This window comes from Streptopelia decaocto (genome assembly GCF_964273445.1).
Source record: "Streptopelia decaocto genome assembly, chromosome: 12".
NCBI classification, from domain to species: Eukaryota; Metazoa; Chordata; class Aves; order Columbiformes; family Columbidae; genus Streptopelia; species Streptopelia decaocto.
The window spans coordinates 16,482,908-16,509,057 of NC_138667.1; the positions used below are offsets into that span (position 1 = coordinate 16,482,908).

The 26,150-nt window shown below is 40.8% G+C and overlaps 1 protein-coding gene across 2 annotated transcripts; it reads left to right on the plus strand.

The window, feature by feature from the left end:
- On the plus strand, positions 1-25,380 carry PANK3 (pantothenate kinase 3). Of its 2 annotated transcripts, XM_082063492.1 has the most exons (7): positions 1-746; positions 9,866-10,218; positions 11,716-11,969; positions 12,595-12,771; positions 14,352-14,475; positions 17,575-17,700; positions 19,050-25,380. In XM_082063492.1, the coding sequence occupies exons 1-7, from the start codon at positions 719-721 to the stop codon at positions 19,098-19,100; spliced, it is 1,113 nt and encodes a 370-aa protein (XP_081919618.1). In that variant the 5' UTR covers positions 1-718; the 3' UTR covers positions 19,101-25,380. The 2 variants fall into 2 exon arrangements, with proteins under 2 accessions (XP_081919618.1, XP_081919619.1); XM_082063493.1 differs by lacking the exons at positions 1-746; positions 9,866-10,218 and having other exon boundaries at positions 11,832-11,969; positions 12,600-12,771.
- Positions 25,381-26,150: the final 770 nt, after the last annotated feature.

The following is a 26,150-nucleotide window of genomic DNA, read 5'->3' on the forward strand; positions in this document are numbered from 1 at the left end:
GGTGAGCGGCACGCCGGGAGCTGTAGGCAGCGCGCGGGCCGGGCTGCGCTCACCGCGCCTCGCGCCGCCCCGTGACGGGCGGGGGGCAGCGCTGCGGCAGCGGGGGAGCGGGCGCGCAGGAGCCGCCTCGGCCCCATTGTGTGGCGCGGCCGCGGCTCCCCGGTGCCGGCCGCCATCTTGTGCCGGGCCGCCGCGTCCGCTTCGGCCGGGGCCTCCGCAGGGCGCCGGGGACGCCCTCCTGCCCACAGGGGCCGCGGCGGCGGTGCGCGAGCGGGGCCTTTCCCGCGCCCCTGTTACAGGGGCCGCCCCGGGACGCTCTCCCCGGCCGCTGTCGTGCCCCGAGGCGGCGGGAAGCGCTGCCCTCCGCGGCGCGACTCGGCGGCCCCGGGGCCGATGCTCGGCTCCTCGCAGCGGGACGCAGCCGCCGGGCCGGGCGTGAGAGCTGCCGCCGCTCCGCGCCGCCTCCCGCCCCGTGTCCCCGCCCGAAAGCCGATGCCGCCGCTGGAGCGGCCCTTGCCCGGGCCGCGGGCGTAGCGGTGGGCGCTGCCAGCGCCGCTCCCGACCAGGAGGCGGGCGCCCGCCGCCCACCGGCCGCGGATCAGGAGACCGAGGGCCGGCCCCGAGGAGCTGCCGCCGCTTCCCGCCCCATCAGGCGAGGGGCAGGAGACCCAGAGCCGCCCTGCCCGCCGCAGCCGCACCGGGCCCGCGCTGCCGCACCATGAAGATCAAGGATGCCAAGAAGCCGTGTAAGGCCCGGGCTGGCGGGGGAGGCGGCGCTCGCAGCCGCCATGGCGGGAGCGGGGACCGCGGGGCCAGGCTGTGCATTCGGCACGGCCGGCACTGTGCGCGCTCCTCCGCGGCACTGTCCGTGAGGGTTCGCGGGATGGTGCGGATCGGTGTGTGCGCTGGAAGGGAAAGTAATATCATCAGGTTTGGGGGGGTGGATGCTGTTTTTGATGAAGATGGCACTTAGTGTACTAAACACCTGCGCAGGCAGCTGCGTGTGCTAGAGTCTTGTTTTTTATGGGCTAATCAACTTCTGATTTATTTTTTTTTTTTCTGGGGAATATTCATTAATATTTGGGTACAAGTCTTTCATTAAAGTATGCTGAATATTCCCCTTTAATAAGCACAGCTAAAATAATATTTCTTACTGTTTATTCTTTTGGATTATTGTGTCTGTTTTGGAGGGCACAAACGTGGTTCAGACTCAGGTAAATGCAAACAAAATGTCTAAGGCAGTTTTTTTCATGTTTTTGTGGGAAGAGAGAATCGGATCGGATAAAGTTAATCTACATACAAGTCGTGTTTTCCCAGTGTAACAGATACACAGATGTGCAAGTCAACACACCTGTCAAACTGACACAGGTGTACCTTGGCTGAAAGGGGTGCACGTGTTGCTCCACTGAGTTAGGCTACGTCTTCCTGTGTCATCATACTTAAACACTAGTTTTCAGGGTGAGTTACTGTATGGAAAACATGGCCAGGCCTGCTGTTATTCTGTCATATGATATTCCTGTCTAATGAAGAGCACACAAGTAAGACAGTATGTTGAAAGTGTATATTTTAAATATACACCCCTTCCTGTCCAAGAAAATCACCAAATGTGTGTTTTACGCAGGAAATATTAGTGTAGCTCTAGAAGTAACGATAAAAATGGAATTGAGTTTGGTGGTGAAAATACTTTATTTCCTATGATGTGTTAAGGAAACTCTAAATATGCATCTTGTAGCACAAAATTAGCCAGCACCTCTTCCTAGTGCCAGTGTGTGGAAACTGCCAGACTGACTGTAATCATGTTTATGAAGAGTACCGTTCAGACTGCATTTTTCTCCCAGGTATAACATTTAAGGAATGATACCAGGACTCTGAAGCAGTAGTTGGCTTCAGAACGTTACAGTGGTTTGGTAATTTCAAATAGTGAGAGTATGGCTGCTTCTGCTGCAGAAACCTGCAAATTTCAGGAGTGTCTCTGCTGGGCCTCAGACTCATTTTCTGTAGCGGTGGATTTAAACCTTCTGTTCAAATAACAATAGCAAATGTTATCAAGAAGCTTTAACTGCTTAAGTTGGCTAAATTTGTAGCTGCAGTCTTCCAGTTCTTGAACTTGAACTTTGATGTTGGTTTCATGACGGGAATCAGAACCAATTGGAACTGTGTAAGCAGGGGAGGGGAAGAACAGAGTGTCAAACTACGTTATTTATTTCATCTTGGCTCTTTCACATATTTTGAAGTCAATGGCTTTTTAAGAGATAATAGCGCTTAGTTTCTTAGACGATGAACTTCAGACTCATTCTGCAGATCTGTGGTCCTGGTTATTCACACAGACTGAAGTGGGAGAGCAGCTGAATGTTTGAAGAGGAGCAGATCCACAGAAGATGGAAACATGTGTTGATGTTCAGGGGCTTTTGTGCCCAAAAGCAGTTGTTGATTTGGCTTATATGCTCAAATTGACCTGAGAGCCGAGTTGGGCTCACAATGCCACTTTTAGACTGTCTAGTTACAAATTATGTGGCTAAGACAATTGTAGATGCTTTTCAGTACCATTTCTGACTAGGTATATGTGTCTTAGGTGGAGTGAGTATTTAATCACCTGTGTTGGAGCCAAATTTGATGCAGGAAAAATGGTTGATCATTATTTAACAAGCGGTCATTAGTCTGTTTTAAGAGCCTGCACCCTGGAAGTGAGAAGATTGCTTTAACTGACCTGCACCTCTGTTTGTGATGCTTAGTGTCCTGAAAGAAAGCACAACTGCACTGACACGTCTGTCGTAAGAGAAGTGGAGATGAAATGGAGACACCTGGCAAATTAAGAATTTCTGATGTGGGTGCACTGCCTAGACATGCTTGTTCAGTGCTCACTTTCAGATCTTTACCTGGCTAGTGCTGATGCTACTTTGTTGTAGTAAAAATGGTGAGAAATGCAGCCAAATGCATGGAACTTGGCTTCTGAGATTGACTGTCCTAGAAGAGACTAGTAAAAGGCCATTTAAATGTCTTTTTCTGGTGATGGGAGGTGATAGGCATTTTAAAGGAGGCTAGCAGAAATTTGTGCTAGGTAGTTAGTGTAGCAGTGGAAGCTGGAGAGGTTGTGGAGTCTCCATCCTTGGAGGATTCTTGAAAAACTTAAGAGGTTTTCAGGTCTTGACTGGACAAAGCTGTAATTGACCTTGTGGTGTTGGCAGCTTTCCCGATAGCGTGACTGCGAGGCTGGAGTAGCTGACCCCCAGAAGACCCCTCCAACCAGAATTTTGGAGGAAATGCCACTGGGAAGAATGACTGGCTCTCATCAGAGAAATTTCCAAAGGTTATTTGGGGGTGGAGACGATAAATGTGGGAGCAAAAAGTCTCGCAGAACCACTGCTTAGATCTGCCTGAAGGCAAGAGAGGAGTCACTCATCTAGAGAGCCCTGGGTGTTGGTAGGGAAGGCGAGGGGCCCCGGAGGAGGAACGGGCCAGCATACGTTCCCCTCGGCTCTGGAGTGTCAGGGGCCCCTGAAGGAAACGCAAAGGCTTCTAATATTTAGTATGCAGTGTATGCTACTTTGTACAGTTTGTTTCTTTTCATTATTTGTTAAAAATAGTTTGAGAACAAATGCACTCATTTCCCTCGAGGCGAATTGAGACACAATATATGAAAGTACATAGAGATTTGCAAAATGCTGTATCAGTATGAAGAAAAGATGAAAATCTTAAGTTTATTCTCTCTAGTGTGGTTCTATGGACACATGTAGTCGTTGTGGACATGGTGAATCCATGTAGGATTTGTGTAGTAAAATTGATCAAAAATCCATCTAGGTTGGTGTAGAATCTTTTTTAAATTATTTTTCTTTTCATAGACCTTGCTGCTTAGTCTTATGGTATCCTAAAATTTTCTGATTAGTCCTTGAAAGCTGATTATTAGCCCAGGCTTTCATTTTGCTGCAGTTGAAAAATGTATTTCTAATAAGGGGTTAATACCGCCAAGCACAGCTTATACTGCATTTGCATCCTATATTGTTAGATTCTGCCTCTAAAAACACCTATCACCAAAGAGATTGCTGCTGAAATGTCAACAAAATTACCAGAATGAGCAAGGAGGGATAAGATGAAAGCAGGGTTGTTTTGTCTTGTGTTAGCTGCACACGGTATCCACTTGTAGATGCGATAAACCTAATGAAGAGCAGTTATAGTAATTGCCGATTACCACCTGCCCTCCTGCTGGTAAATGTGGCTTTTCTGTAGGGTGATGAGAGGTGGCGGAGCTGGGAAGCGTGGTGAGTCTGCAGAGTTTTGTGGAGAAGTTTTCCCATGAAGGAAATGGGAGGATGTGGCAGATACATGTAGTTTGGATGTTAATTCTGTGCAGCCCAAATCTATTTTGAGCTGGACTTGGGATGTTTGAACCCCAAACCAAGCGAGGTAAGCAGCGAAGCTCTCGAGGGCTAAGGGCACATGCCATGTGTGACACGGGGACAGCAAAGGCACTTTACTGCTTGCCCGTCAGGTGAACCCCACTTGATTTAGCAGTTCAGCGACCTTTGATATGTTTTCTCTTGTCCCATTGGACGTGTCAGCTATCTTAGACTGCTAGCTGATTTAGGTGTCAGAGTTTACCATTAATTTTTATCCTGCTGTAGGCCAGTGTTTTAGGGAAATACTGGAAGTGGAAGAATCTATGCATGTACGTAGAGGAAAATGCTCTTGGAGAAAGTGCAGGATTTGTTTAGTTTAAGTTTCTGTGTTTATAAATGCCAACTGTGTAATAGTTCAGTGTAACTTTTATATAGTTAACTTGTCAGTAATCAGATAAGAATGAAATCGAGATGAGTTTTGTTATCAAAGGTTACGTATTGAGCTGAGTTAGATAAGTTTTATGCATCAGAACTGATTATGCTACATGCTTTTGTAAAGAACTGTTGCAGTGCTGGCAGAAGTAAACTGAGGTTTTCATGTGATTTCACAATCGTTTTCCTTTCTTCTATTTTAAGCCAATACAGAATCACGAGCTGCAGCATGCTTTGATGGTTGTTCCCCAAGCTATGTTTGTACTTGAAGTGCAACAGTCTTGCATCTTTATAATACATAGACTTTCATACACGATGACACAAAATCTGGTAGCCTGTTCTCTGCTCTTCCTGACAACTGTGAATTTTTTTTTATGGTTCAAAGCTCCCTGCTTATATTAAGAAGTAGCTACTCTTCTTCTAAGTTTAGTTCTCGTTAATTTATTGCAGGGTTGATTCAGACTGTTGCTTTAGCTGATGGTGAGAAGGAAGAATTTTGAAGTTATTTGTGTTTCAAATGTGTTGTTACATTGATAGAAGAGAGTTTGCAAGTAATCCGTTTCTCAGTCTTTAAAAACTAAATACAAATAGAGTGTTAAACTGAAGAATATTATGCTTGCCTAAATAAGTGGGAAGTAGTTAAGTGTGTGCTTCCTGCAGCTCTGGATACAAAACGGGTGTACAAAGCCAAAATACGAGTTTGGTCTGAGTGGGGGACTTGAAGGTCCTCTGCTTTACTGAAGCAGAACCCACAGAAAAGGAAAACACTCGAACCTTTGTGCTTTTATCATCATGAGAGAGACCTTTTACTGTAATTATTTCCTTTTGGCGTATAAAGACCTTGTATGATAAGATATAAATAAATGTAAGATTGCTGCTGGAAACTATGTATGCCAAGGACTCGAAGTGCAAACACAAGAGAATGACACCCACCCCCCATGTAGTAATTTCAAAAACAACCAGCAGCCATCAGCTTGGGTTTTCTTGCCAGGCAGAACTGCTACATCGCTGCTTGACCACAGCACCTTGTGACTGCGCTCTGCCCACACGGGCAGTGCTTTTCTACATTGGAGGAAGCAGTTCTAGGGAGTCCTTAAACATTTTTGTTCTTTTAACTCTGAGCAGGTTGCCTCTCAAGTATCCTCATGGCATGTACAGAACAATCTGTTGCTATAATTTATGGCAAAGGTTCCTGGTTGCTGTATCTATCTGCGGATGACAGTGGCTCCTGGCAGAGCTGGGGAGTGAAAGAAAATCTGGATTTGGAATTAAGGAGGTTGGATATTGTGATACTCCTCTTGCTGTCCTGTTGGTGACAGTTCAATTTGGTCTGAAGTATCAAATTAAACCATGTGGGTTTGACTTCCCAGTTGGTGTTCTGCCTTGCATATTTGTCTCTTCTCAGATAGTAAAAATACATATTTTATGTATTCTTAAATAGGGTCTGACTTGACTTCTTAAAAGCAGAAGGCATGTTTTTGAAGCAGGTTTTGGGCTAGTCGGGCAAAAAGGTCGATTCCTGCTTTTCCTTTTTCAAATTGCAGCTGGCCACTGCAGAGAGGAGGTGAACTTTGAAAAGACAGGACATTGGATTTGTTCTGTGAATAGCAGTTAAATTCTCAGCAAGGAATACTGAGCTGTGCATCACTTTTTGTGGAACCCAGTTATAAAGAGGAAGAGCTGAGAAAAATATTTTAATGACCAAATCCCCATAGAGTAGCAGAAAAAGCCCAGTTTTAATGCAGGTGCATTGACCCTCTGTATGAATTGAAGCTGTGGAATAATGGTTACCATTGCGCAAGTCCTCAAACCTGTTATTTGCAAAGTTACAAGCTTGGAACGAAGGTTGTGCAATTGGTATTGGTCTCATTCCAGGCAGAGTTGTTTAACTGTGCTGTAAGGATCAAGCTCATGTCTGAGGATAATTTTTTCAAAAGATTGTGCTGCTGTCGTTCTGCTCCAAAATCTCTCACTTAAAGCAGCATGACCCACAGATAGGAGTATATAAGTGATTTTATAAGAAGTATTTTTACATTCTCGGCACAAGGTACACGCCATGCTATTTTTTTGTCTTGTTCTAAGACATCTCTCAAATACAAGACAGCCTCAGAATTAAACTTTTAATGGATTTGAGAAACCATTCTGGCACATATGCTGCAGATACCATAAATAAGAGTGAAAACTCTTGTGCTTTGAGCGTGCCTCAAAGAGTAGCAACGTCACCTGAAGCAAAGCGCTTGTGTATATGATGTAAAGAAATGCCCAGCATCCTTGTACATGCGGCATGACTTAAAGTAGATGTGTCATCTTCAGCCGTTGCTGTGATTAGCCTGGCTGCCCCGTGGAGGGGAGTCCTGCAGGAAACTCGAGCGTTCTCTCTGTAATATATCTTCTGAGTAGTCCTTCATCCTCAATCCTCTGTGGCCTTATTTTAACCCTGCAAATGACATCACTTCTTCAGTAATTGGAAGAGGAACTGGTGTTTTCACGTGGGTTCCTGTTTTCTCCCTTCCCCCAGCATCCAAATAGGATCGATCCTGAGCCAAGATGCACCCAAAGCAAATTGATTGGAAGGCTGCAGCAATAGGAGAGTCCACAAGGTTTCTGTGTTGTGTCCATTTACAATTACATTCTAACTTTGTACAATCAGTGTATTTCTAATATTTAAAGGTAGCTCAAGCGTGGATAAATCACAGCTACAGTTTGACTGATTGTGCACTTGCAATATATACATATATGTATCCCCTTCTGTGTTTGGAAAACAAAATGGCTTTAATTTTCTGGGCTAGACATGTATATAAATTAATGAAGAGTGGCTTATATACACAGAAACCCTTGTGTAATATCTTCTTCTGTATTGCTGGTATAAGGAGTAAGTCAACAGTACGTGGGGCCCAGTTGCTTGTCAGAACTCCTCCACCTTGTAAGTGAAACTTGAGCAATGTAGTTACAAGCCAAATCTTCACAAATTTTCGGTAGAAAAATATGAAGCTTATTGGGGTTTCCCACAGAGCTGAAAACTGACCTATTTTTTCAGTATCAAAATCTGCTGTTAAGATCACTCAGGTGTCCCAGAAAACTGATACTGCACAGTGTGATCCAATTTGTCAGCATAAAATATGTTCTCACTTGAATTATGGAATAAACTTCCTTACAGTTCAGCTGTTCTTGTGTTTTACTTGGTATACAAGATTCATAAACGTGAAGATTTTTAGAGGTGTGACTAATGCTGTATTTGCAAAAGCCTTTTGGATCGTTTAACATGGGATGCGGTGGAATCTTCTGACAAACAAGCATGACTTGCACCAAATCTTCCTTAAGCTCATCACCTGAACTTTCAGCTGTTTCCCTGTCTCTCTTGGTGTGGAAGACCAGATCCTAGTTATTCAGGGGCCTCACTGAGCAGGGAGAATCCAAAGTATTTTAGGTAGTACTTGGCTTGCTGTGTCCTAGTTAAACGCTGAATGGGTTGGATTGACTCCTGCAGACACTTTCTGGTTTGCTGGGTGAATCTATTTCCCTTCTTCGGTTTTAGTCTTGTGGCATTGGTTATGACAAGAGGCTGAAACTTAGTGAGGTCGATTTAATAAATAGTCAGTTAATTGTGGTCAGACAGTAACGTGACAGATTTTCTTACGTCTGGAGTCACAATGCAAGGAAGTTGCATATGCAGTTGTAAAGTCAATTCATATGTGACTTCATGCTCAGATCTCCACTTTAGAGAACAGATATCAGGTTTCTAGAACTTCTTTATTCCTACTTGGAGCTTGATCTTACAGAATTTAGCCTTGCATTTAAATTTTGTTTTTCAAGATGAGTAAGGTTTCTGATGATATTCTCTAGGCATCCATTCCTGAAAATTGAGGTAACTTTTAAGGTTGGTTGGTTTGTTTGTTTGTTTTCTTTTTAACATTTGCACACATGTTATAAACGAACTGGCATGCAGCCAACCTTGCCTAAATACATTCAGATATTTTAGTAGGCCATTCTTCTCAAGGATAGATTCCTCTGGCAATGTAAACCCAACATAATTACAACTTAGTCATGATGAACATGTTAACATCTTTTTGGTTTTGTTCGTGAGTTTCATCCTTCTGTAATATGAGTTGCATCTGAAGACATAAATTGAAACTCTACAGTGTATTCGAAAAACCCAGCAAGTTAGTGTCAGGAAATAAAAATGTGAGCTTCCCAGCTGGATGTTCAAGGTGTTTCTTAAATTTCCAGATGAAGTTTTAAACGCTGTTTCTGGGAGATGACAGCGGGGAAACCATTGGGTGCAGATATTGTCTGCACTGAGTGTCTGTCTCACCACACACTGTTGGGAAGATTTGCTGATACAGGCATGTTCATGTCCTGACTTAAACCTCTGGTAGGAATTGCAGTTATCCCATGAAAGTGACAGAGGTAAAATACCTGTGGTTTACTGTTAGTGTTTCATAGTACAGAAATTCCCCCTACCTATCCAAGAAACAAGAAAAAGAAAAATGTAACCTAGATTCAATAATATTAATTTCCTATCTTTCATGTACTGCTTGATACTACTTTTTGTTAGCTCTTCGTAATTTCAAGGGGTGTATGAACAGCTCTCTTCAGCTCCATAAATTTGGCATCTTCACTGTGTTAGTTTTTAAAATACATGCAAATAAGTTAATGCTTCCTTCTTAAATAAAACAAGTTATGTGAGCAAGAAGTAACTGCTAGGGGAGGAGCACCTGTTCTGCTGCTCTTGACAGCTATAATATGTAACCTGCTTTCTCACGAGTGTGCATTGCAGTCTTTGTGCTAAACTATGTCAAACTGTTATTTTAGGAGTGATGGTTATTTTAATCCTTTGTTCTCAAAAAAAAAAAAAAAAGCAGTTGAATTTTGTTTGAATTGGTATGAAATATATGGTATGATTTGGGGAGCTTTTAGTTGGGCTTTCTGAGCACCTGTGACAACATTTAAATGTGTAAATAGAGTTACTCATTTGTTCCTGTGACGATTTTTGGTAATGTCTTTCTTGTTGAAAAGTATAGCGTTGGTTTAGTCTGAAGCTACATGTATTGATTTTGCTCTTCAACAAAGCTAATCCATCAATTATTTTATCTTCACAGCTTTCCCATGGTTTGGCATGGACATTGGGGGAACTTTGGTGAAACTTGCCTATTTTGAACCTATTGATATCACTGCAGAGGAGGAGCAGGAGGAAGTTGAAAGCTTGAAGAGCATCCGCAAATACCTGACTTCTAACGTAGCCTATGGATCCACTGGCATTCGAGATGTCCACCTAGAGCTGAAAGACTTAACAATTTTTGATCGAAGGGGAAACTTGCACTTTATCCGATTCCCAACTCATGATTTGCCTACTTTTATCCAAATGGGAAGAAATAAGAACTTCTCAACACTACATACGGTGCTCTGTGCCACCGGCGGTGGTGCTTACAAGTTTGAAGAAGACTTTCGCACAGTAGGTAGCCTGTCTTTCCTTGTACCGAAGCTGATGCTGAAAGCACTGCTGCTGATGGGTTAAAATACACAGTATTTTGAAAAACCAGGGTGCTCAAAGTTTATTAATTATTCATTTCTTTCTCAGTCTTTAGTATGGAAAGTTAGAAATATGCTTTTTGACATCATAATAAACATGAAGATCTAATGCTAACAGCGAATTAGAAACTTCCATTAATGCAGTGAAACACAAGACACCTTTGTGGAAGTTAACCATTTTCTAAACTGTGTTGTCTCTGATGGAAATCTGCTTAAACTGCTGAGGTGCTGGAGTCACTTTGGATTTTCCTTCCTAAGCAGTCTTTGGTGTTAGGTTTTCAATGTTTTTGGGTGGGATTAGCCTCATTAATTTCATCCAGTGTGTTGTTTAGAGATCTGTGGCAAAATGTGTGTCTCAAAGACTTCTTTGAAAGTCTTTTTTCAACTGCAGAGTAGTTTGGGATTTTCCTGCGATGTTTTGACTCTTGCCTTGATTATTAAAATTGATCATTTATTTAGATGTGGTTTCTATCTGAAGATGGTTGTTACCGAGAATCTTATTGCAGTATCCAGTGTGCACATGATCTAAAGTGGCTGAAGACTTTCAATAGCCCAGAATGTTTGGTTTCAAAAATCTGCTTTCCAAACATGAGCTCACCTGGTTCAGAGACAGACTCTATGGGTGGTTTTTCATGCATTAGCTGCCTGATGAGACTCTCTAATTGTTGGAACTCCCTGCTGTGGTAGAGGAGGGAGCATGATCACTCCCAGAGTTAGATTGGATTAAGTATGGTATGAAATTACAGCCTTCCTGGAATCCACAGTACCTGTTAAATTGTCTTTTTGCTCTATGAGAGAACAGAAGCTTAAATGTCATGTGCAAAACTGAGGGAGAGCTGTTACAAACCTGAAGTCTTGTGGAATTTCTAGCTTGTAGTCGTCTTCTGATCCGTGGAGTGCTAATAAAGTTGCAAGGGTAGTTAGTACGATGCCATTGAGGTTTTTCTCTTTGTTTTTTATCTGCTGATGTCTTAGAAATGACTGTTTGACTTTAAGAGGGGGGAAGAAACCCACGAACTTTGAAAAGATGTGCGGATGTGTGAGTTTCACCAAGATCAGACTTGATGGGGCCTCTAGGGTATTTGGTGACCATTTTTGGTTTAGACTGATGAAAAATGTTGCTTACTTTTCAATGGATTAATGTCCGAGTATCTTGGAAGTTGTCTTTGGGCTTACCAAAGCAGATATATATACTGTCTGTTCTCAATTCAAGTCTGAGATCTAGATTTATAGTTGGAGTAATTTTCCAGTTGATATATTCAGAATTTATCTCTGAATTCTTAATGGCTTTATAGTGGGACTGAAGTTTCTGAATTAGTCACCTGAACTTCTTAAAGCTAGGCAGTACAAATATACTTTTGTAGCATGTTTATGCAATGTTAGAACACGTTGACATTGTCTTTTTTCTTTTTTAACACAGATTGGAAACCTCCAGCTGCACAAACTGGATGAGCTTGACTGCCTTGTCAAAGGCTTATTGTATATAGACTCTGTCAGCTTCAACGGCCAGGCAGAGTGCTATTATTTTGAAAATGCCTCAGATCCTGAGAGATGCCAAAAGATGCCTTTTAATCTGGATGATCCATATCCACTGCTGGTTGTTAACATTGGGTCAGGAGTCAGTATTTTATCAGTCCATTCCAAAGACAACTATAAAAGAGTAACTGGAACAAGGTAACTTAAAAACGCAAGTTGGGGTTGTTACTCTGTGCCATCAGTTTCCAAAGTGGTTGCTATCCCTGACTCTCCACCTATCCCTTCCCTCACTCTGTAGTATGAAAAAGTATCTTTAATTTACAGCTGCCTTCATTGAAGCCCATCGCCACAGTTCTGTTAGTGAGGAGTTTTAGCCAGTAGCGTCTTTATGAATTGATGAGTGCTAGAAGTGCCCCATAGTGAGAGTTTTATCGGTTATGTCTGAAGTTTGATAATGTGTCCAGTGAACCTGTGTTTCTCTGGCTCCGTAAGAATAAATACATCCACAGGTTTTACAGAAAGCGATCCCGGATCAGAGTCTGTGGCATCATGTGGGTGTTTAGGGAGTTTTAGTCTCTTCCAGCTTTCTTTTTGGGAGTTTGTAACTATTTGTTAGCTCTTACTGTATGGTTAGCTTCTTTTAAGTGACTTATATAAATGTTAACTTGATTGACAGCTGTTTGTGTAGTGAACCTTGAGCAAGAAAGCAGACAGCTTGGCATCGAAGCTGGAGGGCTTGATTTGTTTATTTTGTTCATCAGACATAAGAGTCTTTGATGTGAGGAAATACTATTTAAAAGCAACTGGTTTTCTTTCTTCTTAGTCTAGGTGGAGGGACCTTTCTTGGTTTATGCAGTTTGTTGACGGGCTGTGAAAGTTTTGAAGAAGCTCTGGAAATGGCATCCAAAGGAGACAGCACACACGCTGACAAGCTGGTTCGAGATATTTATGGAGGAGACTATGAAAGGTTTGGCTTGCCAGGATGGGCTGTAGCATCCAGGTAAGCAAGAAATCTTTTTGTTGGTTCTTTTGCTGGTTCTGGGGGCTTCAAAAACAAGACAGACAAAGCTGCTTTTTGCAGACTTTTACTATAGTCAGGTTACGTTTTCATCCTAAAAGTTATATATGCTCAGTTTTCCTGAAGATTTAAAGCCACGTGCAGCTGCAGGTGCCTGTTAGTTAAGTGTTGAAGAAAACTCATGATAATGTCACATATCCCTGTACATGAGTCAGAGATAACGTGAGGTGATCACAGGAGTGGCAAGAACAAAGTACAGAAATAAAACAAAGCAGATTATGTTTTCACTTCCTAGAATCTTTTAGTAGGGCCATTGTGCAGAGGCAAGGTAACTGGAAAAAGGCATTTTTGTTGCTCTTACACTAGTATCTCTTCATGTTTTGGGGAAGACTCTGCTTTTTTTTGATAGATGGCTCTCAGTACAGGCACCTAGCATGATGTTTTTGCTACTTTTCTCGCTTACGAAAGCTGTTGAACATAAACAGTTTGCACCATGAGAATGAATGTGTCTTACTGTCAATTACAGAAGATTTTTGTCATAGCTGCAAGTTTTATTTCCATTGGGGAAGATTAGTTGTGGTGTTACAGTTTCTCTACCCTGAAGAAATGTTAAGAATAAACTTTAGGAGTGAAGCTAAGATGTATGTAAGAGAGTTAATTAAACCTTTGCCCTTATTCAGTAGTAAGAGGTCTTAATTTGCAGTAACTTAACTCTTCTCCCTCTCTAGCCAGCTGAGTCCAAGCCTCTTCAGAGAGCATATGCTGAGATGTTTTAATATGTGCAAACTTTACACTTTTAATCAATACATCTTAACTCACTCTTTATATAGGTACTTTTTGTTCTCATTTACTTTTTAAGACCCTTAGGATCTCTAATGAATATTTGAGTTTTAGAGTAATTGAGATTCTGGCTCTCCAAACTGACTTAGATATGGCACAGAGTCCTTAGTGGTAAAATATCATGCATAGCTATGGATTCTTGTCTTGTTTTTTTCTTTTTTATAATTTGTAAGAAATTATCTACTGTGCATAGTAATGGAAATGTCCTAATCCAGAACTCTTCACTTATAAACCTACATAGAAGTTTGCCAGCTGTTTATTTTCTGTTTCTGATGGTTGTGTCCCATCATAAAACCATTCTTCTTGTCTCTGTTTTACTTCTACTTTGAGAGACCGTGAGTGAGGAGGCAGGCATGTGGAGCTGGAGGATCCATTCACCTGTCAGACTTAGGCATTGACTTGATTTACGGTGGCTAGTTTTGCAGAGTAGTCTTGCCTAAGAATAAGACTACTTTTTACTGTAGATGATTCTTCATGAAAGTCAACAATCTAAACAGAAATACTTTGTTTGGGGTTATTATTGTATCAAGACTGGCTGTTTGCTGTGAAGTAATAAATACACACATTGTAGCTTCAGTTGTCAAATTGCTGTATGACTTAGAGGGCTCCTTAAGAATAAACGTGAGACTTAAGTTCTGTTATAACATAAAAATTACATTCTGAAATTACTTCAAATGCGTATTAATTGCTTTTGTACTTGATGGAAATTTTTCCTGTTATAGTTTTGGGAATATGATCTACAAAGAGAAGAGAGAGTCTGTTAGTAAGGAAGATCTTGCAAGAGCCATATTGGTCACCATCACCAATAACATTGGCTCCATTGCCCGGATGTGTGCAGTAAATGAGGTAAAAACTTCTGACAAGGAAATGATCTACCTATATGCCTATTATTTGGTTTCAGATTAAATGCCTATTAAACTGATGTATTCTATTAAACCTTTTAGTATGTTCTCAAATGGAACAAAGTAATGCATGTAGTATTAAAGAGCTAAGAACTGGTTCAGTATACCCTGACTGTCTTTGGAGAAGTGGGACAAGGAGATCTGTGCCAATGAGGAGGGTAACATGGTGAGGAGGGCTTCAAAACAACCTTGTTAGGGACTGGAGCCCAAAGCCTGCAGAGAGGTGGGGCAGCAGGGGAGGACAGGCCGTTGTGGTGAAAGGGCTTAAAGTGCTCTTGCGAAAACAGGATGACTGTGGACCCGACTTAAGCCTCTGTAGGCAAACACATGCAGCACGGGACACTGTAAGGACTTGTAAGTCCTGGTTTACATGAGGGACTATCCCAGCCTCTATAGGAAGGATAACGTGGCAGACTACAAGCAGTCTGACACAAGCGCTGGGCATGCTGACTAGGTAAGCGTGGTGCTGGACCTGCTGTTTGTGGGGGAAGAACTGGTTGGGAATTTCAGTGGCAGCCTTGAAGTAGTAGAGTTTAAGGTCCTGAGGAAGATGAAGGCAAGTAGCAGAATGAATACTCCAGATGGACTTGAGTAGAACAGGATTCTGGTTTGGGGGGAATTTAGGAAGCAAGATCTTGTGGGATGTCATCCTAATGGCATAAGGAGCCCAGAATTGATCTTCCAGGATAGCGTCCTCAGGGCAAAAGCAAAAGGTGGGATCCATACTGGCCAGGGAGAAGCACTGTGGAAGCAAGGAGGCTGCTGGCAGGCAGGTAGAGCTGAACATGGATCAGCAGTGTACGCATGCAGTGGGGAAGGCTGGACCTCTGCTGTGATGTGTTAGCAAGGACACAGCCAGCGAGTCGGAGGTGATGCTCTGGATGTGACCTCTTTCATCCCCCTCCTCAACCACCACCATTGCCAAAAGAGAAGCACTGACAAACTAGAAGTTGTTGAACAAGGAGGTTACCAAGACAAAGCTCTGCCCTGGAGCACCTAATGTATGAGCAGACACATAGGGATCTGGGTTTAGCCCGAAGAAGCTGAAGCCCAGAATGATTGTCTCTAGAGAGGGTTACAGGGAAGACACTGCCAGGTACAGTCAGGCACAGCAGCAGGACGGGAAGCAATGGACACAACTTGTAGCAAAAGGAATTCTGGTTGGTATAAGGGAAAAAAGATGCTCACAGGGAGAGGGGTTAAGCCCTGAAACATGGACTCAGAGTGAAACTGTGGACTCTGTGTCCTTGGAAAGTTTAGAAATGTGACTTGAGCAACTTAAATGTTGAAGTTGCTGAACGACCTGCTTTGAGCAGTTCATAGCCTGACGGCCCCCAGCAGTTTCTTCAAGCTGAAATTACTCTCAGATTAAAGCTCGTAGAAAGTCTTGCTTCTAGTTGAGCATTATTTTTAATTTTTACTAATGCTTGAGACTTCACATTGTTTTGACAGCCATCGTCTTACTGATTGATAGAGACAGTTTCCTGCTGTCTTCTGTTTCTCAAAGCTCTGCTAAACAGAACCAGTATGCATGCAGTGTCAGTATAATTAGCACAGACAGTCAAGAACCTATGGAAGAATACTGAATATAGGCATAGAAGACGTGGGTGTTGGAGAACCAGGGATTTTCTCATTCATTATCAACAAACTTTGGATAAAGTGAGGTTTAGGAACAGCCTCCTTAGAGAAAGGTAAGGGAAACTGTTTAGAGTTCTACTTAAAGTCTGTGGAGGTGATAGTCTCAGGAGTATCAACAACGCTGTTAGCTGCAGTAACCCTCCTTTTGCTTAGAAGCCAGACTACCATATTTTTCTGATTTTAATATAGCAAATTCTCCCTCTGTCATTTTCTGTCTTTCTCTCATGTCTGTGTTGGAGAAAAAGTTGATTTTGTGGGTATAGAGTTAGTTTTGCTTTTTTGCTTTATGGCAAAGCTTGATAACCACAGAGTTACAATGAGGGTAAAGTTGAAAGTACATAGTCATAGTCCTGAGTTTGAGGCAAATGTATGCAATTTGTATGTAAGGGCAGGGGTAAATCAGTACAAATCAGAACTCATAAACAGCACAAATTAGCTTTACTCCAAGAGTTTTTTTTGTCTAATTCCAACTATATTACAGAAGTACAAATTGTAAAAAAAGGTGAATAGGAATCCACAAACTAACGTCTTCAACTGATGTATAAAGATAAAATGGATTTAATTATTTCTACTTCCTGCTATAGAGCAGAATTATGTTTGACTGGGTGCCTTAACAGTGTGTTTGTCTTCACAGTGAACTAATCAAGATGGTGAAAAGCAGTTGCATGTTTGTCATTTGAATACGGGTTGGGTTGTCACACCTGTTTTTGTATCAACTTGGATACGAGTATTCATCTAATGTAATTAAGCACTTATTAAGCACTATGTTAAGCACTAACACAATTACATTTTCTATGGTTCTGGCTCTCATATCATTAAACCAGTGTTTAGTTTTGTTCTACTTAATACTGGATTTATATCGGTGAATGGGGAAAATTGGATGTTTTTTCACTCTTACATTTGACTTGATTAAAATTCACAGCTCACTTCTAGTATTTAAGTCTTAGTCTAATCTTATACTGAGGTGTATCAAGGTCTGAAGATGAAAGGAACATCTGTTATGTCTTACTGTCTTCGGCTTCTTTACAGTGCTGCCTTGTTGCATATGGATCAAGCAGCATTGTACAGGGCTATGAAGGCATTGAGTCTTCTCTACCAAATATGTAACTTTTTCATTTAATTTCATTTTTAGCTGGGCTATTTCTTTGGCTTAGTAACTGAAAACACTCTCTTAATTTGAAACACAAATATTGCTTCTCTGTTGCACGTTTTTTCCTTTTCCCTAAGTAGACTGTGTTTTAAATTTTGGAACCATGTTTTAATTGTGGGAAGGTTGATTGGTGTGGGGTGTTTTTTGCGTTCTCTCCTTGCTCAAGACAGTCTGTTCTTTCATAGCTTAGTTTTTCTAAGCTTTGTTAAACAGTGACAAAACGTAATCCTTTGTTGTTTATTCTCTTCTTTTTAGAAAATAAACAGAGTTGTGTTTGTTGGCAATTTTTTACGTGTGAATACTTTGTCAATGAAGCTTCTTGCATATGCACTGGATTACTGGTCGAAAGGCCAGCTGAAGGCCTTGTTTCTAGAACATGAGGTATGCTGCGCTTCTTTATTTATCTGTATGTATTGTTTTACCATAAATGAAGAATGCAGGTACCTGAGATACCACGTACTCATTAAACGTGGAAAATCAGAGGAGGTTTCTCAGAGTGGGGTTTGCTGGGGACGGCGTTCTCTGCCAGGAAAGTCCTTCAGTCACTTTGGGGTATCTCAGTTCACGCTGTAGATTATTGGAGAGGAACAAGAAAATGTTAAGTTCTGCACTAAGGTTCAACAGTCTTTGCAAGGTTTTGGGTGGTAACAATAGTAAGTGTTGGATTTCAAAAGATTACAGGGACATCTAAAGTGTAGACCTTTTGAAATACTTTCATTGTTCTCACCTGAGCTTGAGCAACATCCTGCAAATGGAGACTGCTTTAAGGAGGACTGCTTTCCTGCCACACAGACACACCTTAAAGCTGTTGTAGTGATTTCGTGCTCTGAGATTAACCTCCTTTTGAGCAGCTTCTGCAATCTAGATCAGTATGTAATGCTGAGAGAGTTGACCTGTTCAGTTTCAAATACAGGCAACCAGTATTATTACAGTTGGGAGACTTGTAGCATCACGGCAGTTGACTGGCCATTTGTATCCTCAATTTGGTGGTCTGCAAATATTACAGCATTACGTCTGTTCCCCTTCAGTTGATTCTCACAACTTTTTTCTTCTACTGTTTTCCTGAGACTGACAATAGTCTGTCTTGGTGCTTGTGTGTGCTGCAATAGCAGGGTGATTCCTTGTTAGTTCTACCCCTGCAGATTTTTCTTGGGTAAATTTTAAATTCTTGGTCAAGTGTTGATTCCAAACACTTCTGTATTTTTTAGCTATAGGGAGGGGTAACATCTTGTTTCCCCAGAGCGAAAAGTAATCCAACAGGAGAACGTGGGGCTTTTGTATGCAGGTAAGTATACAGTCCAAAAAATTATGTTGAAACTTGGACATAATTCTTAAAAAAGTGAGATGTAGTTTAAGAAATTTTTGACTTATACCTTAGGAATCATGTTGCTATGGATATTGAAGATTGTTTAGCAACCAAAATACGCAGCTCCTGTAGGAAGAACAAGCTAAACCTGATTTCTGTGCTTTAGGAGTTGCTGGTACATGTCTTGGAAGTCCCGCAGTGTACGAGGAGCCGAGGGCCAAAATCTCCTAAAGCCAAGCTAGATAAGGAGAATGTTTGTTTAACAAAGCTTTAAAAAGTTATTATGAAATATTATATATTAGAAGTGTATGGTATTCTTTCTGTAGCATTGGTCCACCAGATGCTTTGTTGCCACTGAAATGTGATTAGTGCGGAATCTGATATAGTACTTGAACCTGCAATACTTTTTGTTTGTTTCGAACAGGGCTACTTCGGAGCTGTCGGTGCTCTTCTCGGGCTGCCAAACTTCAGTTGAGATACCGGATGTCACTACACTGAACTATTTTCCACCTGCATGACACTTGTTTATGGCAATGGGAACTAAATCTGGAGAGGGGAGAAGAAAATAACACGTTTTCTGTGACTGTTTCTAAGAAGTGATGAGCTACTGAATATTGCTGTTATAAGGAAGGGGTTTCCACTCTGTTGGGCATTGAAAAGTGAAATATTTTGGGATATCATTTGTTTTTTTGGTACATGTAGCCAATATTGAACTTTTAATATGCAATACATCCTCTGATAACAAGCTTCCAGAAGAAGGAATGCTGATCCTTTAAGCACTCAGTGTGAAGATATTGCAGATTTACTCCTGAGGCTTCAGGCCTGCCAGTTTTGTATATAATTAATGAATGAAAAATTACTTTCATTAGTTATACTGTATTATGAGCACAATTCCCCATGTGTACTTACAGAAAACAACTTTAAAAACAGTAAGGTACTATCTACAAAATGAGGAAACTGTAGGTAATTGCTTCTCACAGTTACAATAGTAATTATTTTTATGTGTAATAAATAATATGCTTTAACTTTCAGTGGGAAGATTAGTAGTAACAAACAAAAATCAGCCAAAGCAGCAGATCAAGTAGTCGATGTTTTGAAGGTTTTGTGAAGATATTCACTTGCCTTCTTCATTTATTTGAAGATGCATCGGTTATTTTGGGAAGATCCCCTCTGTCTTGGGTCAGATTTGGAAAATAATGTAATGATTAGTGAAGGTAGATTTTGGGTGTATGGGGTTTCATTTTTATTTGTTGTTTTTTTCGGAGGACATGACTTCCAGAATGCCTTCTGGGTTTTTTTTGGTTTATCTTATAAATTCTGACATCATGCATTGTTCTTCATAGAGGTACCACAAAGCCTGAGAGAATTGAGGAAATCCTTATAAAATAGACTAAATACGGCACCTCATAATTCTGATGCTTTGGCTCATTTCTGTGGAGGTTTGGCAACTTTCTGCCCCATCCTGCTAATTGGAAAACGTGATTTCTTCTTCATTTTAGGAGAGCAAATCAGAATCTAATTGTATGTTGAAAATGGAAGGTCGTTAGCTTGCTTTTGGATGTGGAAGCTTTTGAAAGCTGAAGAACAGCATCAGAGTTTGTATTGCAGCACCAAACGGACCAATTTTAGTGCATTTGCAATATGGAACCGTTCATCAAATTGTGGCCTTGGGATAAACTCCGTACTCTGGAACTGATCTCTGTGGTTTTCTGTATACTTTTAAACTTTACAGTTGTGATTATTGTAATAAGTTTAGTCCTGAAGCCAGGGCATGAGATCTTAAACTTGTAAGAGTATTACACAGTCATTAGGTGTATGACTCTGGACTAAAGAGCTACCTAATTTTCTGATATCATTTTAATGTTAAATATTTTTCCTGTAAGTGCATGAAGAGCAGCCAGACTAGAACACATCCCTGTGGTGGGTTTTAGGGTGTTTTTAAAACTAATTGCTCCAGTATTCCACAGCACGGCTGTGTTGTATTCACAGACACATCTACCTAGTGCATTAGAAACCTCTGTGTGCTATTTTCAGTCTTTCTTTTCTTAAAATTGAAAGCCCCATACCAACATGATATGTTTGAGGGTTGTTGGTTGGTTGGTTTGGGGTTTTTTTGATAAGTCTGTGGTCCTTTATGAGTACATTAACTTAGAGTAGCCAATTCATTAAGCCCAATGCTAATTGCAAACGCAGTTCCATTTATTGTTGCATTTCCCTTAGGCTTGCTTTGGTGTTTCATTGTAGACATTAAAAAAAAGAAACAAAAATTACACTTACAGTTCAACTGATCTACTGCTAAATCAGAGCACTTCAGAAAATAAGCGAATATGATTTTTATAGAATGCCCCTATAAATGCTGTATACCGTTCCTTTTAAGTTACAATTGACTATAGGAACTAACCTTTATTTGGTTATAAAACTTAGTAAAAACTTAATTTTCTAAATGTTTTGACAGCCTCCTGAAAATTTTGTGAACCAAATGTGTATTTTTTTCCTTGCTAAATGAAGTACTTTACTACCCATACTACAGCTTTATTAGAAACAGTTCCTTTAGACCAGACTTATTGCTACTTCCATTTTTTTGATATGGAAAGAGCTGCTCTTGAAGCAGTGGTTAGAAGTCACTTATATTTAACCAGAAGCACGTGTGGAAGGTGATTACCTAATGACCATGGTTAATTTAAACTATTTGAAGTTGATGTGACCGAAGATATATTTTTAAAGCAAATTGCACAGTTACAGAATAAATTAATGGAGTAATTCTTGAGCCAGCTGTACTGTATAGAAACTACTGTGAGAATCAAAAAGTCTGCCCTACCTCTATATCACTGCCCTTTGAGCTTCTGAAAAAATTGGCTTCCTTTTGCTAGTTTTATCAGCACAATTGTTACTTCCTAACAAGAGCAAGCAGAGAAGTTTTCAAGCACTGCTTTAAAGCCCAGAGCTGTATTTCAGCAACATCTTTGGGTTTCATCTCATTTTCTCTCAACTTAGAATCAATCTTTGGAGATTGAAGTTCTACAATCAGTTAAAATACCAGGCATCACACATAGTTGCAAGATAAGCCTTGAAGTCTTTTCATCTAGATTTTCTTCTAAATAGGTTGAAAAGGCTTGTTTCTTTTATACAAATCACTGCAGTAACTTGCTTTTTCCTGATCTGTGTTTTCACCCTTGCTGTTTCTTTTCCTCAGACAACTGGTTGAAGCCGCTTTGAGGGGAATTGATTCCATGTGTTGTACTGCAGCAGAGAAAATACGGGTTTTTCTCAGGGCTGCTGTTGTCTTATCAAGTGGAACCACTTCTCTACAGGAAAGTTGTGTGATATTTCTTCTTCTAAAGTAAAGCACAAAGCCCATTTTGAATGTGTAATTGTGTTCAGCTCAATCAGCCATGTCAGTGCCTTTTAATTTTTCCGTATGATGCCAATTTTGCTGGTACTGGGACTTTTATCCAGGCTTCCTAACCAGTGTTGCTTACCAGAGAAATGGCAGATGATAATTTTATTGGCCACAGAGATGATCTCTTCAATCCAGTGCAACTAGAGATGCCAGGAAAAGCAGCATCTTCTAAGTATTACGCACAGTTTTATTGTATCAGTATCTCCCTAAAAATCATGCAAGGTTTTTAGTCAGGTAGGTTCATTTTCAGATTGATTGATTCCAAGTCGGTATGGCTATGACACTTAACCACTTTCACCTTTCTAGTTCTACTAGGGTGACTGCAATTTGAACAAGAAGGGAACTTCTCTATGATACATCTTAAATATTTCGCAAGCTGGAACGGACACATCCTCAGCGTTCTTTACTGAAGCTAGCAGAGGTTTAAATAGAAACACCTTTTCATTCTTTTAGCAAAGCCTCAATATGTTTAACAGTTCAAAGAGAAGCAGCACTGATAGACTTTTTTTGTTGTATAGTTTGGTCCAGGTTCTCAAAGGGTGTTGAGATGTCTGACCTGCCTTTTGGAGATCTTTCTTCTGTAGGGTTCTGCAAGCGAGCACCTCTGTAATTCTGCCAGCACCTCCACTCATCATTTGAGAGTTACAGTGTGGAAAGAACACAAAACCACGCTGTCCCACTTACTCTCAGCCTGCGTATTGAAAACAAAAGTTCAGTTCTGACTTCTCGTAACGGATTAAATATTCCTTCAGTAGTACTGTGAGAGTCCTCCTTGCATTGGAGTTGTTGGTGATTATATTGCCTTTAAGGGTTGTAATCCCAGCTCTTTGTCTCTATCCAGTATAGGTCTTCAGGAAACACCTACTTCTAGATAAGTTGCAATCACTTCTTATTTCTAGATATTGCAGAATAATAGTGGGATTTTAACACTGGGAACTAACTAAAGCGTCTTCTATCCAGAGCAAATCTGTGCTTCTTAAAGACTAGATGGTGTCTTATGTGTTCAGTCATTAACCCATGTCAATGCCTACATTTACATTCAAGAAATATTGTTAAGTATCACTTTGTTCACATTCTGGATACGCACTGGCTGTGATCTGAGGAAGCGGTTGAGTTCAGAGCAGAGATGAAGGTCAGTGCAGTTCTGTTGAGCTGCTTGTGGTCAGCATTTTATCGTCAGTCCATTTGCACACGTTATGAGATTAGTGTTTTCCTAGTTACAGGGCTTTCTACATGCTTTTTTTAATTATTATTATTATTATGTAGGCTTAAAACACGTCATAGAGCTTTGCTTACATTAAAAAGTGAACAAAAATCTGTGGATTACAGGTACTGACCGAGACCTGTAGGTCACAGTGCAGAGCTTGGCATGCGCTTGACACATACTGTTACTGGTTTGATTTTTATTAATTTTTCCATTTCCCATTAACACATAGTAAGAGTCCTTGTGGATAAAGTGGGTGAATTAAGTCCTCAGATGTGACCATGGGAGATAAAAACATGATTTATCACAGGATAGAGGGATAATTCTCTGCTTACATTCTTAAGTTCTACTGATACATTCCAAAGTACATCACCAGTATTCTGTCATCTGTGATAAAATCACTAATTCTTGAATAGGTCTGCACAGAGGCCTGTTTTATTAGTTTTCTTTACTTCGCACGTGTAAAGCATATTAAGTATTCTTAAAAACACACTTTCTGAAAACATCTCAAAAGATGCTGTAATATATTTGTAATTATTAACGTGCTAATGGAATATGTTTGAGCAGTCTAGGTTTGCATAGCTGAGTGCCAAATCCTGCTCACCGGAGTTCCCTGAGCAGGTGATTCTCTTCAATGGGGACTGTTCTGAACCGATGAGCAAGATCTGGCCTTGGGGAACACGGTAACGCTACTTTACATATTCCTGCTGGTGCTAAATTGTTTGCTGAAAATCAAGATTCTAAATAGTGTAAATAAAATGTTTATGGCCTGGTCCTTTTGACAGACTTAAAATTTATCAGTTGCAAATATTTTTTTTTGGCCTTATTTCAAGTTTCCCGTGTTTTTGTTTGGGTGGTTTTTTATTTTAGGGCATGTGGCCTGTGTTTGTTAATGTGACAAGTCATTGGCAGGTTTGGCTTCCTGTGCATTTCTATAAGGCCCAAAACATTCCCCGTGTGCACGATGACTCTTCGTTGCTGGATTCCAGTGTTACCCTTCAGCTTGTTCTGTCGTTGTAGCTGGTTAAACAAATCGTATCAAGTACAACACGATTGGCGTTTGTTCTCTGCTACAAGTTCAAGAAAATCAGCCGTTACTGTAACCATTTGGGGCAGTAGTCGAAAATGCAACAATACTCATTTAAAATCGTTTTAAAAGCTAAATGTGTTAATTATTTTTGCCTGTAAAATGAACTGGAATGGTGTGTATCAGTTGCTAATCTTTGCTATAAATTGCTCGCATTTCACAATTCTTCTACCATCAGTTTAAGAACATAGTAAATACGAGCTTTGGGAGGAGGTTTGTTAGTTTTGGATTACAAAAGAATTATAAGACTAGTGAATTAGTATTTTGAGGAATATTAAATTACAACACCCAGAACCTGAAAATTAGTGTGGCGATGTTATAGAGACAGGATATAGGGGGCTTTTGATAATCTGCACTTTTTTACGTTTCTGATTTTTGTCATTTTATCCACCAAGTATTTAATTTTCCATCCACTGTCTTGTCATACGCCGGCCTTCTGTTCATCACCAGCTGCTGTCTTCAGATATTGGTGTTAGTCAGCAAAGCGGACAGGCAGGTTTCTAACTCGTGAACCCGTGCAGGATGGCGGTTCTCCAAGGAGCCGTTTGGTTAAATTGCCTTATTCGATTCCATTGCACTCACGGTCTGTCTCCACTTCCTTGTTTACCGTTCAGACACTGAAGATGTGATGTAAAAATAATGTGCTATAAATTTTTATTCATAGATTACTGATTAATACCTTTGTGTCACCTGTTAATACAGCTCTTGTAAATGATACCTTTATGCCATCTGTAATACAGCTCTTGTAAATTGTTTAAATTATTTTTCTTTTATAGGTTGTCATTATTGAATGTACAGGTTAGATCCCTTTAATATGTCACAGAGTCATTTGATTTGGGCCCAAATATGGCCAATGCCGATCATTCATCCTATCAAAACTGTAAATAATTCTTTACTGCTTGTTTGCATGGACGAAGTTTGGATTTCATTTGCTTTGTCACAACCCAACTCCTCTGTGATGGGCCTACTTTTTACAGTTTATTTTCCTGGTTTTATTACCATTTGTTCTGTATGAATGTTGAAACAGTACTTTGTCTTTTCCTAATAAATAATTTGAGATTGTTCTTTGCCTACATTTGTGGGGCCTTGGGGAGGGATTTCTGGGTGTGTTTTTTTCCTTTAGCATCATAAATGGCTGTGATACTTGATACTGGGGGTGGTTGTGTAACTTTTCATACTAAGGAAACATGACTGGTATGTTTTTCACCCTTTTCTTCTCCTTTTATTAAAGTCTGTGCTTTGCGGTTCTTAAATTTAGGTCTTGTTTTTAAAAAGATGTTTGATGCCCTAGAGAACCTGAGGTTTGCAGCCTTGGAGCAGCAGGCGTGCCATGGAGCTGCCCTAAGCTTTAGCCTTCCAAATTAACTTGACAGCTGATTCATGCACACAGGTGGTGTTTTCCTGTTGAATAAAATACCTCCTGTCTAAACCACACGTCATACATAAACTGCAATGACTCCTCTGTTGGAATTGTTGCTTGCTTATGTTTTGGAAAAGCCAAATTGCACTGTGCTGAAATTACTGTGAGTGGTGCCCACCGGGCGAGGCGTCAGGACTGAGGTCTGTGTGCTGGTGGTGTGGCTGGTGACGGGCTCGCCCTGTCACAGGCTGTTCGTCAGGGTTCACTGCGCAGGTATTTTAGCCATCCGAACTACACAGCGTTGCTTTAAACTGCCAAAAATGAAAATTCCATTGCGTGTTGTATCTCCCTCGAGTCTGGCACAGGGGAGCTCTGCACCACGGTCATTCTTTTACCTGGAGGAAATGAGCTTCTAAGAAATACAAGTTCCTTTACAAGCTTATGGGCTGTTCATTTGTTTGATTTGCCTTTTTT